Below are 16,477 nucleotides of genomic sequence, written 5' to 3' on the forward strand. Positions count from 1 at the left end.
ACACGGATGCACGCACACAACAGGACGAGGGGAACACGGACGCGCGCACACAACAGGACGAGGGGAACATGGATGCACACACACACACAACAGGACAAGGGGAACACGGACGCACGCACACAACAGGACGAGGGGAACACGGACACACACACACACACACACAACAGGACGAGGGGAACATGGACGCACACACACAACAGGACGAGGGGAACACGGACGCACACAAACACACACACACAACAGTACGCGGGGACAGGCATTGCCTCAGTCCGTTTCTACCAGGGGATGGAGACGTCAGTTCTGCAAAAACTGAATCACAAACGGGTTTGTGATTTGCAAGTAAAATCAGGGTGAAAGTGAAAAATAGGAAAATGGTAATTCCCAGTTGTTCATTTTCTGGGAGAAACTTCAAGCAGAGCTGCTGTGAAGCAGGAAGACACCTGTGCTCCCACTCCTGGCGCTCATGCTGATCGCGCTAAGTCCAGGAAGTCAGCAGGTGGGCCGCAGTAAGGCGAAGACGGGACCTAACGCAGCTTATTGAATGATTAGCCCAAGAAACCTTATTGAAGAATGATAGCGTCTATAAGTAATTGATAGAAAGTGTTCATTCTACAGAACAAATGTAACATTTTCATGTAGAAAGATGCCACCATGACAAGCCACCAGCTGCTGAGTGCTCCAGTCAGTGCTGACATCCGACTGAGCCAAGCCCAGGCTTACCACGCACCCTGATGCTGCCCATTATGCTGGACATCTGGAGATGTGGGCAGCAGACCAGCTCCTACCAGCCCCGACCCCTAGTCTAACCTGAACTCTCCAAACTCTGTTTGGCATTCCAATCAAAAGACATCTCTACAAATTATAGAAGTGATATAAGCACACAAAACTCCAGAGTAACTAGTTGACAAGAGACGGCCTTGTCACTATCGTCCCTGATAGGAACTAACCATGGAATGAAATCAGAGTGCAGGACCAAAGTTCAGAACAGGACAAAGGAGCGGAGGCTGAGACAACTGTGTGCAGCCCTACACGCACACATGAGCCGGGACGTGAAGGAAGAGCAGAGGAGAGAGGCTGTAGATGCGGGAATCGCCACGGCTTTAGACTGTGCATGGCTTGGCACTGAAATAAAAACCTAAGAAGGGGCGCCTGGGTGGCTCAGTCGGTTAAGCGTCTGACTCTTGATTTCAGCTCAGGTCTTGATCTGAGTGTTGTGAGTTTAAGCCCCATGTTGGGCTCCATGCTAGGCATGGAGCCTGTTTAAAATAAAAACAAAACAAAACAAAACAAAAATAAGAAGTACCTAAGGGATCCATGTCCTACCTGTCGGTGACATTCTTCTTGGATATACGTGATGCCCCGTACAGACTTGACCTAATGAACCAGCGTTTCTATGGCAACCATCCAGTGGGGAAAGCAGCCCAGGATCCAGCTTCCCACGGAGTACACTTACTTGTGTCCAGACTCATGGGCAATGGTGAAGGCCAGTCCAAGACCCGTATCTTCATTAATTGTGCAGCTGCGATATTTACTACACATTCCACTTATGGGCGCAAATCCTATGGGGCATAGAGATCAAAAGAATATACAGCAGTGTTATTGCAAAAAAATAAAGAAGGTATATTATATAAGCATATTTATCCCCTGTCCTTCAGAGAAGTGTGCTTCTCACCTTCATGTGGCGAAATCTGAATGGGAAATTCTTGGACAAGCACATAAGGGGTTCTTTGCAATGTGACTGAAGGGGATTTGCTCTCCACATGGAAAATAATTCACGGCTGTATATGGTGTTCATGTTACAGGTTATAATTGGGGCAGAGTAGAAAAGGGTGTTTCCTGTAGATGGAGAAGAATCTCTGCCTTTTTATATAAAAATCTGTGTTCTCGGAAGCCTGAATAAAAGAGTACTGTAGTGAATGGGTACATTAGGAGGTCCCCAAGACCAGCCCAGGTCCAAGGATTCATAGGACTCAGGCTTTGTCATACTCTCAGGTATAGTTTCATACAGACCCCAGAGGACGCAGGACAAAATCAGCAATAGGAACTCATGCACAGGGAGAGGTTTGAAGGAAACCATGCAAGAGTTTCCAGAGCCCTCTCCCAGTGGATCCACACAGGATGCACCTCACTCCCCCAGAAACACGAGGCAGGCTCATTAGAGACTCAGGACCCAAGGATTTTATCCGGGGCTGATGGCATAGCAGCCCTGCGTGGTGTGGACCCAAAGTCCAGACTCCCAGAAGGAAAGCAGACGTCCCGTGGAAACCCCACTATCCGTACAAGCAAGCGGTGCAGGTGCAGTGAGCCCGCTCATCAAGCAGGGTGCGGGAAGCACCCTGGAGTCTGGTTGTCACCATCCAGCCAGGGCCCACCTTGTAAGCAGGCTTATCCAGGAACAAGCAGTCACGATTAACCTCTATTTGACTGAGCTCTAGCTGACTAAGTTCGCAGAAAGAAATGCAGAGTTAGAGAAAATGGCTAAGAGAACCCTGGTCAGTAGCACAGTGTGCTTTAGACTATTTGGAAAAAATATCAAAGTCCTGCCTCCAAGATATGCACAGCCTCATAAACATGTTAAAAAATTGCTAAGATTGTAGTATTTATGCAGCAAAGGAAATATGGAGAATATAATATCGCTATAACATCTCTGCAAACATTCATAAATGTACTGTTTCTGCCACAGAATGGGACATCCTTGAATCTGTTCACCCCATTCTCACACATGGGAGAAGAAAAGCGAGAAACTCTTAAGTTAGAAGAGACAGGAACTCTTGAATGTATGAGGGACCGCTCCTTGTGAAGTCTTCACTTTGGGTGAATAAACGCACACACTTAGGCTTGGCCAAGTACCTCCAGGGAAGCACATCTGTGCTTACAGCCATATTCAGCAGCGGCTACCACCATGGATTTGCAACGAGGGGCAAATCCTCAATGTCCTGGGCCCCCAAGGGCACACAGCATGCACGTGCTCCTCAAAATGCCGCGGGAGGGTCTTACCCAAGGTGTCACAGGGTTCATTCTTCCAGGAACATATGTCCAGACCCGTCAGCAAGATGGCATGGTCGTGGCGCGTGCTGTCTTTGCTCATCAATCCTGACTGCCACTGGCAGAAGCTACTTAACGTGTGGTCCGCGTGGTGGCTTATCACGAGCCCCGGCTGCGCAAGACAGACCAAGACCCCCATGACAACAGACAGAAAACACGTCACAAGCCAGTTGTTACTTCACTGTCATCAGCCTGTCAGTAACTGGGATTTCAACTACACAGATGGGTCCGAATGGCCTATAAGCTGATACACCCATTTCATGGATTAAAATCCAAAGGAGGGTGTCTTCTATAAACTGGATTCAGGGTGGACACTTCTGTTCATTTCTGTAGTTCTGTACAAAGACAGCTGGGATGTAGTTTGCCGACCCCGAATGCATTTTCAATGCCCCAAGAAAGATGAGTCGCCGTGCATGCAAGGTCTGCATCAGAATCCTTGTAAAGCACTCTGTAAACTTATATAAGGCAACAGAACCATTTATATGTGATTTTGCACGTACACAAAAACACACCTAGACGGTTGATTTCATAACCAAGCTGGGCACCTGGGATTTCTGATTCATAACTCTTAGCATTTATCATGACAGTATTAAATTAAGTCACTTTCCTACAGAAGCAACATGCTTATGAGAAGGGGTAGGTCAAGTGGAAAAGCTCTCTTCCTAGAAAACAGACAGGAGCCAGAAGGAAACAATGCAGGATACATCCCACCAGATGCATGTATACCACGTCTAACACAGCAACAGTGGAATGTCAGGGGAATTCAGAAGTGGGGGGTCAGGAACACCAGAGCAGGCTGCAATGAGTTATTTGATCTTTGTTGCTATTTCTTCCCATGGCTCCGTCAGAGAAAGCCAGGTTAAACAGCGTGATTCCAGGACAACTTGAGTAAAGCATTCATGATTAGATGTTGGGTTGAAATGTGCGTTTCTCGCTCACTGAAGAGGTTTTCTCCTTCAGTGCTTATTTTGTCTTTGCAGAGAGTCAAATGCACCTAAGTCTACTGCCGCACTGGGACATGCCTCACATTCTTCAGCAGGTGATTTCCAGGAACACCGCATTAATCAGAGTTAACACAGGTGTATGATCAAAAGATAACCTCGCTTATTCTTTGCAGCTTGGATGAATTCCAAGGTGAAACCGATTTAATACAACGAATAATTAACCTGTCACCTGAGACGCCCTGCCAGTTGAGCAGCCCCTGCCCAGACGCTCACTCACACAGACAATGAAGCTGTATCTTCCTGACCACTCGGGCTAGAAATAGGCTTGCCCCTGCAGGCCCCCACTGTCCAGAAAAAGAGCAACACCTCAGAAGCTCCCCTTCTGGAGGCATCTTAGATCTTATGAGTGATCTCTCATTTCAGCTAAAAAAATTCTGTGTTATAAACAAGAGAACCATGGCTAATGGGGGACCCCGCTAAGATGTCAGCACGGGAAGCTCACTCCTCCGGTGCGGAGCCAGCGATCAGCTTGGGGCCAAGCAGAAATGAGAGTCCTGCATGGCTGAGACTCCCCCATTACATGTGCCACAGAATGTGCATATAGAACCTCCCCTGAACTGAAGTGCAAGCCCGTGTATTTACACAGGGATGCTGGGATGCAAGCAAGGAGATGCTTTTACCCACTGCGACCAAGATCCGCCATAATGAGGTGTTTGGATGCAATGAGGGACATGCACATGGCATTCCAGAATCTCTGTGAAAACACAATCCTGTGACTGAAGCTGATAGGGGCTGTAAGTGCGGTCAGTCTTAGGAGGTGACAGAGGAAAACAACAATGCCCCACAGCACGAGTTCACTGTAGTTTTCGTTTTCTAGCAAAGACCTGAAAGGGCTCAGTTCCACCCGGGAGCCTAAAAGCTCACGTTGGGGAGGTGGCTGAAGACACACTGTGCACTTTGTATCCCCAGTGTGGGTCCCACGCATACGTTTAAGGCAGCTCCTCTGTTCTATTTTCTCTTACGCCTACTAAGAGAGTATTCCTCACTACCTCTGCACACACACACATACACACGCACGCACGTGCATGCGCACACACACGATTCAAATAATCATTAAAGGAACCGGTAAGAAACTCATTGCATTAGACACAAAATATTAAACACTTTTGTTCCCAAGTGAGAGAAAAGTCAAGAAACCATAGAAGGATCACATTGAGGGGAAAAAAGGCCTCACTTTGCATTTATTTTTCTGGGAGGAAAGAAGGTGGCAGCTTCAAAGGCAGATTACCTGTTCTTCCTCTAGAAGGATCAGACCTACAATTGCAATGTTGATGTTTCCTCCTATCGTTCCATCTTTGAACAAAGCAGACACCTGAAAAAGACGGGCAATCTTGTCAGGCCCCGCACGTGGTGCCATTTCCCCCGTCCCCAGAGTCCTGCCGGGGACGGCGGGTCCCCATTCTCTCGTGACACAGCAATGCCGACTTTCTTATGCTGCTAGACGGACAGGTACAGAAATGTCTAAGGGCCAGGTAGAGCAAGCGTGGAATCCTTACCGTGGGGCAGGCAGCCAGACGGGACACCAGCAAAGACACCCAGGTTCAGGGGTGCTGAGGTGGAATGCAAGTGTGTTTTCCAAAACATCGTCATCCCAACTCATTTTCAAACCACACACATGTGACCTGGGATCTTGTCTTCCATTATTTACGTGTTACTTAGTCACCCACGTGGGGCTTAGATGCTTCTCGTCATCACAACGGCTGCCAATCTGGGACATGGGACATTTTACCCAAGATGGTAGCCTATAGGGTTGTAGGTTTTTCTGACTTGGTAGATAAAATAATATATATTCAGTATTTAAACCTTAATGTTCCTAAAGAGGTGGGTATTTCTGTATAGCCCTCTAAAATCACACATAAGCGGATTTACTGCACTAAATAGTCTCAGCGCCCTCTTACAGATTTCTAGTAAATGAAGGCATTGACCCACCCAAAACATGCCCCTGGCTCACAGAGAGGGCCGGACCGTTTCCCCTCCTTATAGTGTTCTCTGACGTTCTGAACATGGCTCTTTAGGTTGGAGCACAGTAAGAGTGAAGGAGTCACCAGAGAGAACATATTTCTTGCACGTGAGACATAAATGCGCATGCCCTATTAGGGGGAATTACACACGTGGCTTCAACAAGAAGGACTATCCTACCATGTTGAGTATGGTCAGCACGTAGGTGGTGATATTTTCGTGGCCGTGGTTCTGCATCATCTTTCTGTCGACGACCACCAACGTCTCCACGTTCAGCTCTTTGTTCCTATGGGACTTCAGCAGAGAGCGCTTATGCCGTAAGCAAGACGCGTACTCGTCAGGCAGGACAAAGAGGTCCTCCTTGGGAGGCTTGGGCATGTCTATGGAGGGGATGTTCCGAGAACAAATGAAAGCAAAAGCCGTCACCCCCAAACCAGCAGTGGAACTTGTTATATAGAAACTGGATTTGCAAAATGAACCTTCATGTATGAACGATATAACCCTTAAGACTCTGTGATACAAAACTTGTACCAAAGTGGGACTTGAGATGTAAATAAATTTCGTGTAACCTAGATGTGATGGAAGCCATCACTGTGTCTACCTCTGTGTAAATTTGTCCGGATTTAAAACAAAGAGAGAGGACCCCTAAGCTCTCATGTTCTAGCCGCAGAAGCACAAAGCTCAAAGACCATTGGCATAAGGATTCAGGACGGGGCCTCTGCAGAACGTTTACTAACAAAGCGGTAGAAGCAACAGTCACAGAACACAGTGCCATCTTGCCTCGTTTGCTTATTTGGAAGATTTTAATGGCTTGATTCTTCTTAAAACTGATTCCCATGTCTGGATGCATAACTGGTTTGCCTGTCGTGTTTCAAATGGGTTACAAACTACGTGACACAGATCCACTTCATGGCAGAGCTGAATTTCCTAGAAAGCACCCTAAATATTTACCTCATTTAATTACAAGACAAAATATACTCTGTCCTCTTGGAGCCATTTACAAATAGTTTGGGCATTTATAATCGGTAAGTTAACACTGTGTTAAAGGAAATTAGGTTGAGTGATGCCTCAGAAAAGCTTTTCATGTGAATGTAGACCTTAAATTGCCCATAGATCTAGGTGGCACTAATTCAGAGCTATGCCAACTCTTTTCACAGCCTGTGCAGCTAGAAGATGCTATTTTGTTTGACTGGCACCCACATCCGGTGCATTTTATCTCTTTGCTAAAATACTCTCAAACCTAAACGAACCCCGTGGACGATAATCACGGCTCTGGCCAAGTAATTAAAACACTCATCGCGTGCCACAGACCTTGATAATAAGAGCCGTCTCTACGCCTGCTCCAGGCACAGATGGGGCCACAGAGGCACAGGGAGGGAACGTCACTTGCTCACAATCCCTCCCTAGAAAGTGTCAGAAGTGGGTGTCCAATCTGGCAGCATGGTCCCAGAGCTTGTGGTTCAGCTTCATCCTTGATTTTAAGCAAATCAGTCTGCCTTTGATGACCCCTTCCCACAGGTGCCTAAACATACTCCCCAAAATGCCCATTTTCTAAACCAGAGACTCCAGTGGGAAGAATCTTTGTACGTGGGAGCCCCACAGAGGCAGAAGGGTGGGATTCCTGCAGGGAAGCGCACAGCCCCGTGAACATCGAAACATCCACGCACAGAGAGTGGAGGTCTCAAGAATGACAGGCTTCAGCCTGGAAGCAGCGAGCGCCACTTTGCCAGTCACATGCCTCCTGGCCACGCACAGAACTGCCGTGTGCTGAGCAGGGAAGGGACAGAAATCTCTGGCAAACCAAACCCCACCATCTGGATCACTAATGTCTTCCAAGAGGCGCTTTGTGACCCTTTCCGTCTCACCTCTGATTATGACTGCCCGGCCCCGGCCCACACAGCCGACCCCTCTGCTGCAGTCCGTCCAGGCAGCCCCAGGCAGCCAATGCTGATGCTGATACCCTGTTCCGATACTCGTTCCAACTCTGTCTCCCTGATGCTTCAGACTCCTGTTCCCCTCCATTTGCTCCCAGCCCGTTCTTCCTGCTGCTGACCGAACCCCGACTTAGTCGATCTGGGTTTGAGTTTTTCACGTGAATGTAGCGCAAGGCTTTTATCTACAGGACACTGCGTTCAGACGACACACAGGTGCTGACAGTTTAGTAGTACTTGCTGCTCTTATCGCCGTCATTCGCTCTATTCCACCTGCAACATGACCGTCTCCATTTTAGGGTGCTGGCTCCAGCAGCCAGTGAAACCAGCGGGGAAGAAGGGCTGGCAGAAGATGGGTTCATGGGGGGAAGCTTAATGCATCCAGGGGCGCTGGAGGGGAAGCTGAGGGACGCGAGGGAAATTCCAGAAAACACTGACCTCCCATTCCTGAACTGTGAGAGACTCCCACATAAAATGTGACTATCACATCACCTCCTGAGTGTTCACTACATAACAAAGGACTTCCACAAAGCGCTGGTGATAAATTGTGGGCAAATTAGGTCATGCCTAGCCTGTCCTTTTGATGTGGTGGAGTAGAGAATATAAATATGTATGGAGATAAATTACCTTGCAGAAAACTATGTGGGCTTTCATAAATCTAGACCTCAAAACGATAGAATTACTGAGAAGACATGCCAGGTTCTTTTGAAGACATCCAGTGGATTCTGCATTTCTGGGCAGTATGTCATTTCATCTGCCCAGGGAACGGTTCTTTTAAACAAAAAACCTACCATGATCTGTCCATCCACCATGAGAGACGGTGCATAGTGAACACACAGACGATGGAATCATCATGTAAGTTTAGCAGACGGTCTGTTAATCCCACCTCATAGACAGACTATTCTGAAGAACATTTAAAACATTCCACGGGCTTACATAAAGGTCCGAATGGGTAAATGCACAAAAGGAATCGCCCTTACATACATTTCTTGCGTCTTCCACAGAAATGTTGCTTTGGTGGGTGCCGGAGGTTGAAGCCGCCTCGCAGGTGTGGATTCCCCAGCTCCCGATCCCTCTCGGTCATGACAGCCTGGGGAGCCCCCGGAGCCCGCACTTCTGCTGATCTCTTGTACAGTATGTGGGAGGGGGGCCCAGCCCCAGTGGGGTCCTGCAGTCTCCCCGCTAGGTGTGAAGGAAGCGGCTTTAGGAAGTAATCTGCTTCTTGTGTTCTTATCATGCCAGACTGGAAACAGAGAGAAAAAGATAAAGTGCATTTATACCATCTGACCAGAGGACGCCCCCTCTCCCAGCATCACCTCTTTCTCACTCCTTCACAAGCACGCTCTTCCCTCCAACACCTGGGCTCACCCATTGCTGAGCCTTCCCATCTGCATCCACTCAGGAAGATCTGTGTGCAGGTGTTCCACGACGTGATGCCAGGAACAGAGGGAGCTCCCAATATACTAACGAGGGGATTCAGATCACATGATGGAGGAGAAAGCTCACCTACACAGACTCAGATATTAGGGGGGGTACACGGGAAGCCCCACACAGGAAGAGAACATTTCAATCCTAACAGAGTCATTTGTGCAACTTCTTTCAAACTTGAGTATTTTGCGACACTTGATATAAAAGGGTAACTTAAGAATAACCGAGAAGAAAGCACAAGAGAATTTACTGAGGATATCAGGAAAGTCTTTCTCAGCAAGGTATCATGGAAACAGGAAAAAAAACTAACTCATAAAAACACTAAAAATGTCTGCAGAGCAAACGTAGCATAAAGAACACTAAAACAATCTTAAAGGAGGGAAAACTGAGGGACTGCTTTTTACCTTTTAAAGTGACAAAGATTTTATTTATTTATTTGATAGAAAGAGAGAGACAGCGAGAGAGGGAACACAAGCAGGGGGAGTGGGAGAGGGGAAGCAGGCTTCCCGCTGAGCAGGGAGCCCGATGCGGGGCTCGATCCCAGGACCCTGGAACCATGACCTGAGCCGAAGGCAGACGCCTAACGACTGAGCCACCCAGGCGCCCCGCGCTGCACCTTTCTATTTCCTCACCCTCGAGAGGAGACAAATACAGAATCACAGAACTGCAGTCAGAGATTCCAGTGAGGTATCGATCATACAGACGATGTTGCCCCAAGTTGCAGGAACTCGAGACAAAATATTTAATTATGATTATCAGCTGCACACAATTATCTGATCTGTTTAATGTTGTGTACTCTTCAAATATATAAGTTCTAAGGATTCAGCTTTCTGGAATTCTTACCAAGTGCTTCTTGTAGGTGCTTCTCCAACACTGTCCAATAAGTATGACTGTATGTGGCAGCATTGTGTGCAGTAACATAAATGTACAAATAAAACTAATAAAAATAAATCATTAAAATGTTTACCAATTAATTCAGGGTAATGTTTTTAAAGGATACTTTTTTTTAAAGATTTTATTTATTTATTTGATAGAAAGAGAGAGACAACGAGAGAGGGAACACAGCAGGGGGAGTGGGAGAGGGGAAGCAGGCTACCCGCTGAGCAGGGAGCCTGATGTGGGACTCGATCCCAGGACCCCGGGACCATGACCTGAGCCGAAGGCAGACGCTTAACAACTGAGCCACCCAGGCACCCTAGTAATGGTAATTTTTAAAGATTTTTTTGTAGTATGATTTCTAAGCAAAATAGAAAAAAAAAGAAAGAAAGAAAGGTGCAGTGATTCACTTCTATTTCCAAGGTGACCTGGCTAGGAAGTGGATGGAGCGTAGGGATTCCAACAAAATCAGAATAGGCTCAGAATCTGCCCATTGATGGTTTTTATTATAAGGGTTTCCAAAAGGGATTAATTTTTAAAGTGTATAATAGGCAGTGTGATCCCAACTGTTTCCATTCTGAAAAGCATGATCTGCACTTAGAGAACCTTCCTGGGGTAAGTGAGGGCAGTTGCCGATGGCGGTGGGCGGCGGTCTTTGGGGCAAAGGCTGCGAGAGAGACCGGCTTGCATCCCCTTCAAGCTTTTAGAATCCACTGTATTTTCACATAAGTAATGTCAGGAGCATTGCTGGATTATGGGATTACAGACGATTTTTAAAACTCTTTGTAAATGTTACTCCATATTGCCATAATTGGAGAATCCCAATTAGTTGCTTCTGCACAAATATCCCGCAGTCACTTAGACCTCTCTGGTCCTGAACTACCAGTATTACAATCCTGCTGATTTTCCCCAAAGTCACTTTGGTAATTGATGACAGTGAGCGAGACACCTAGTGACTCACAGAGGCTGATGCATGCGCACCAGTTCTAAGTGTGCCTCTGATTTCAGAGCCTGAGTCTGACTCTCACTTGGTGGCGGGGTGGGGGGGTGGGGGTTGCTGTGTGTTCCTGCCCGCCAGGATGAGATTCTGTGTCGGGCTGGGCCACCCCATGTGAGTCTGAATATCTGCACATGGTGGGATGACAGGCTTGGGAAGGCACTTCTTAGATCTCAGGACAGGGACAAACACAACGCTCAGGAACAGGAGGGTTGGGGGTGGGAGTGAAGACGTTTATCAGATGATCAGAGATTAAGCATTGGCCCCGGAGTTCCTGAGGGTAAACGTGGCCAGTCATCAAGGAAGTCATCAGCACCATGGGGGGCAGACCTCCCAGGGCCCAAGTGCCACCTGGCCATGGAAAGGCTGAATACCTGGGATTTACGGCCTGCATCGCAGAGGGGGAGGAGGCGCCCCTGGCGCAGTGCTCTACATGAGTAACCTGGGAATCTCTGTGTCCTCTAGAACTCTACCAGCGCAACTCCGTACGACCTCGCTGGAAAGTTCACAGTTCTATCAAGGAACAGACAAGCGTGAAAGGACGTGACAGCTAGGGCCAGCGAGGTTTCTTCCTTTTTGCATTTAAACTAACCCTGGAATAACATGAGCAGTCACATGCACTCACCCTTGCGTAATAACACCACCCAAAGAGGTTTTCCACCTTTGAAAGTAACTAGTTCAAGTATTAAACGTAAAAAAAAAAAAAAAAAAAGAATTCTTTTCTCACCTTAAAAAAACCTTTTCTGATATGTAAACTACTCCTTGCCTTTCTAATCACCTCTGGGAAGACCACGAGCTCCTTGAGAACGTGGAGTCAGTATCAAATCAGCACACCTCACTGGAGGCCCCGCTGACTCAGAGAGCGGCCCGAGGAGTCCGACGCCCAAGCATGCGCACCCAAATCCAGCAAAGCTACCTGTCTGACCTTCAACAGTTTACTCAGCCTATCTGTGCTATGTTGTCCTGGAGGAACTGGAGATAAAGCTTGTTGCCTGTCATGAGTTTGTAGGACTTAACAACGAACGTATTTCAAAAGCATGACCCACAGAAAACATGCAAAACGATCTGCTTCCGCGCTAAAACACCTGCGCCCTCTGACAGCTGTTCCAGTTCAAAAGTGACTTCTGCTTTCTCCCCCAGGTCCAGGCTCCATTACGGTGCCTGGGGCTGAGAGGACCGGATCCTCAGGCAAGAGGGATCTGATGCAGCTGGAAGGATTCCTAGTTTTCATTAACAAAGTAGTCAATCCCCAATTTCATTAAATGCAGAGAATATAAGAACTGATTAAGACTGATGTTTTGATTTCCCTTACATTCAACAGATACTGAAAAATACAGAAAAAGTAACTCTATTATCTTGCTGCATCATTAGTTTGCCGGCTTACTTAAAAGGTTAGATAAATCATGGAAGATTAATGCTGTCTGCTTATTAAAGCTGTTCTTTATTGAACCAAGAATATTTATTTGGAGACTCATCAAATGTCCAGTGTACCCTGCCCACAGTAACCACAGGGATGTCAGCTGGGTGCATTATTAACCAGGCATACAGAAAAAGGCCAGGGCCCTCCAAACTTTGCAAAGGAGCACTCCTGGGGCCTGGATCTCTCCCGGCCAGCTCTGTAAATCATTATACATGGGGAAATTCATCTAACGCTTGTATTGCCTTTGTAAGAAAGGAAAGAACACGTGCTAGGCTAATGCTGAGAAAATGCAGTTTCTCCCTCAGCAATGTACGTGAAGGAAACGCTGAAGCTCTAAAGTAGGAGAATTGTATTAGACTGTTTTATTCACAATTAAAACTTGCTGAATTTCTACAGACAAATCAATTAAACAGAATACACACCTACAATAGTATGAAAATGTAGTTGACATCGGAGGAGGTTTTTCAGTTAGGAGGAAGAAAGGGAATCATCCAATAAATGATTTTGAGAAAACAGGTCAGCTCTTTGGAAAAAACAAATCTAGTTTTCTTCTTCATTCTGTTCCCCAAAATAATGTCCAACAGCAACAAAGAATCACAAAAAAAGTAAAAAGATTAAATAAAATATATATTTGTAATCTTGGTGTAGAGTAGACACTTACAAACAAAGAACAAAATCAGGAAGCCATGAAGAAATGGATTGATAAAATCGGGTAAATTCGACATTGAGTATGGTGAAAAGTACCATGGAGTCAAATGACAAGTTAGGGGAAATTCTTGAATGCAAATGACAAAAATTATGATCCTTAAAAACAATCCATAAAAACTAATAAAAAATGAAGAAGTGGGCGCCTGGGTGGCTCAGTCCTTAAGCGTCTGCCTTCGGCTCAGGTCATGGTCCCAGGGTCCTGGGATCGAGCCCCGCATTGGGCTCCCTGCTCGGCGGGAAGCCTGCTTCTCCCTCTCCCACTCCCCCTGCTTGTGTTCCCTCTCTTGCTGTGTCTCTCTCTGTCAAATAAAAAAATAAAATCTTTAAAAAAAAAAAGAAGTAATTCAACTTAAAAAAATGGAAAAGAAACAAAATAGGACAAGAAAGAAAAAAGGCAACTCACAGGTGGGGAGAGGGTTATGAAAACAGGGTTTGACTGTTACTTCCAATTTTGCAAGAAGATGAAAACCACAATGAGATGCGTCTCGTCCATCCCACCGCCTGACCAAAAAGGCAGTGCATACCCTGCTACAACCAAGATGTGAGGAAAATTAGTAAACTGGTAAAGTACTTTTAGAAAGAATTGTGTCTCTCAAAATTGTAAACGCATGTACATTTGACCTAATAATTCTGCACCTAGGAATTTACCCTAAGAAAATTCTAACACATACACCCCCAAATATGTAAAATGATGTTTATCATAGTAAAAATAAATAAAATAACCTCCAAAATGAGAAATACTTGAAATGCCCCTGATGAAAGACAGGTTATCTAAATGAGACTGTATGTATTAGGAATCAGTGTCAGCATCTGAAAACAATTAGACAGTTATTGATATAGAATTATACCCAATTTTTTCCCTTTCTACTCCTAATGTCCTCCATGCTATTCCTTATGTTCCACAAATAAGTGAAACCATATAATAATTGACTTTCTCTGCTTGACTTAAAAATGAAGGGGGGAAATCAGAGGGAGAGATGAACCACGAGAGACTATGGACTCTGAGAAACAAACTCAGGGTCTTAGAGGGGAGGGGGGTGGGAGGATGGGTCAGCCCAGTGATGGGTATTAAGGAGGGCACATATTGCATGGAGCACTGGGTGTTATACGAAAACAATGAATCGTGGAACACTACATCAAAAACTAATGATGTACTGTATGGTGACTAAGATAACATAATAAAATTAAAAAATAAGAATTATAGCCAAATTTATTTAGTGAGAAAAGTAAAGTGCAGAACTATAGTGATATTAGTCAGTGCTTTCTGTAAAAAAAGAAAAAAAGTTGATAGGTTTATATCATTATATATCTATTTATAAAAGCTGTCCATAAAATGGAGTATTACTTAGCTATAAAAAAGAATGAAATCTTGCCATTTGCAACATGGATGGACCTAGACGTTATCATGCTGAGTGAAATTAGCCAGGAGAGAAAGACAAAGACCATATGATTTCACTTAGGTGGAATCTAAGAAACAAACAAACAAAATAAACAAATAAAAAGCACAAAGAGACCCATAAATACAGAGAACACACTGATGGTTTTGAGAGGGATGGGATGGGAGGATGGGCAAAATGGATGAAGGAGAGTGGGAGATCCAGGTTTCCAGTTATGGAATGAATGAGTCACAAGGGTGAGAGGCACAGCATAGAGAATATAGTCCCTGGTATTGTAACAGTGTTGTATGGTGACAGGGGCAGCTACACTTGTGGTGAGCACCGAGTAAATTACAGAAATGTAGAATCACCGTGTTGTACACCCGATGTTAATGTATCATTGCGTGCCAACCGTACCTCAATACATAAAAATCAAGGGGTGCCTGGGTGGCTCAGTATGTTAAGCATCTGCTCAGGTCATGATCTCAGGGTTGTGAGATGGAGCCCCGGGTTGGGCTCTGCACTGGGTGCAGAGTGTGCCTAAGATTCTCTCTCTCCCTCCCCCTCTGCCCCTCCCCATCTCCATTCCTATAAATAAATAAATAAATAAATAAATAAATAAATAAATAAATAAATATTAAAATAAAAATAGCTGTCCATAAAAGTTGCATGAATCAAAAAAATCATATGGAAATTAAGAAGAGATGTACAAATGTCCAGGAACAGAGCCTGTTTCTCCTGCAGTGTGACAGATCCCCATCAAACTCATTCCAAAAGTACCTCAGGTGACTCCATGAGCCCTCTGCAAGAGAGCTAGCTATCAACCAATATGTAAAAATGTGATTCAGTTCATTAGGATAAAAAGCATTTCATTTCCCAACTAATTTAAATTTACCCTCCTCTGTGTTTTTTCCAAAAGCATCATTTGTTTGGGGAAATATTCTACACATTTTAGTCTTCTTCGTGACGTTTTAGACACATAAGTCAATTGCAACTTTGACAGAACTTTTATAGAAGCCAAACTCTGCTTTTTATTTCCTTATAACCTCAGGATCAAACAAGAACCTGCCCCAGGTCAGTCCATTCTTTGTCATAAGCCTGAGACCACAGGAAGTCTTGCTGCGTAACAATTTGTGATGTTTTGAAAATTGCAATTCACTCAAAATCTTCTAAAAAGGTAAACACACCAAGAGGTTCTTTCTCCGTGAGATGTTGCACCTGATACTTTTTACCCCATCCCTGCTACACCTGGCTTGGGCCCTGGGCTTCTTCAACCCTCTTGCCTGCAAGGACAAGGGATCTAATGCGCTGGTCACAGGAATCACCCATCATACTAAACCCACTAAAGTTCAGGCTTCAAAATGTAGCCACTCACTCAGCTATAAAACCGGTCCCTGGTTGCCTTCCTATTGCTCATCTGTCATTTCAGAAGACTAACATTCGGACACTTGGTACTTTGCTAAGGTTAAGGCTATGTACAACAAGTCTTACTAGGGGTGGCATAAGTCCCAATCATCACAATCCACCACGAAGACTGAGTCCAGGTTTCTCCCAAACCCCAGTTCCTACCACAGTGCTGTCAGGTCAGATCCCTGCCCCCTGAACACTTGCTGCCTGGGTGTGGGAGGAAAGGAAAGACTGCAGAAGTTGTCAGCTGGAGGCTGACTGGGCCGACTGGGCACTGACTGGAGGCTGACTAGAGGCTGGTGGGAGGCTGATGGAGGCTGATGGAG

The 16,477-nt window shown here is 45.6% G+C and overlaps 1 protein-coding gene across 1 annotated transcript in view; it reads right to left on the minus strand.

The window, feature by feature from the left end:
- ADAMTS16 (ADAM metallopeptidase with thrombospondin type 1 motif 16) overlaps nucleotides 1-16,477 on the minus strand; it is a 163,444-nt gene that overhangs the window by 96,114 nt on the left and 50,853 nt on the right. Inside the window, exons 4-8 of the mRNA XM_021702532.1 lie at nucleotides 8,924-9,182; nucleotides 6,189-6,388; nucleotides 5,278-5,361; nucleotides 2,998-3,157; nucleotides 1,454-1,559 (exon numbers count right to left, since the gene is read on the minus strand). Coding sequence (XP_021558207.1) covers nucleotides 1,454-1,559; nucleotides 2,998-3,157; nucleotides 5,278-5,361; nucleotides 6,189-6,388; nucleotides 8,924-9,182 — 809 coding nt within the window. The remainder of the gene's footprint in view (nucleotides 1-1,453; nucleotides 1,560-2,997; nucleotides 3,158-5,277; nucleotides 5,362-6,188; nucleotides 6,389-8,923; nucleotides 9,183-16,477) is intronic.

The sequence above is a fragment of the Neomonachus schauinslandi genome, chromosome 7 (assembly GCF_002201575.2).
Source record: "Neomonachus schauinslandi chromosome 7, ASM220157v2, whole genome shotgun sequence".
Lineage (NCBI taxonomy): Eukaryota > Metazoa > Chordata > Mammalia > Carnivora > Phocidae > Neomonachus > Neomonachus schauinslandi.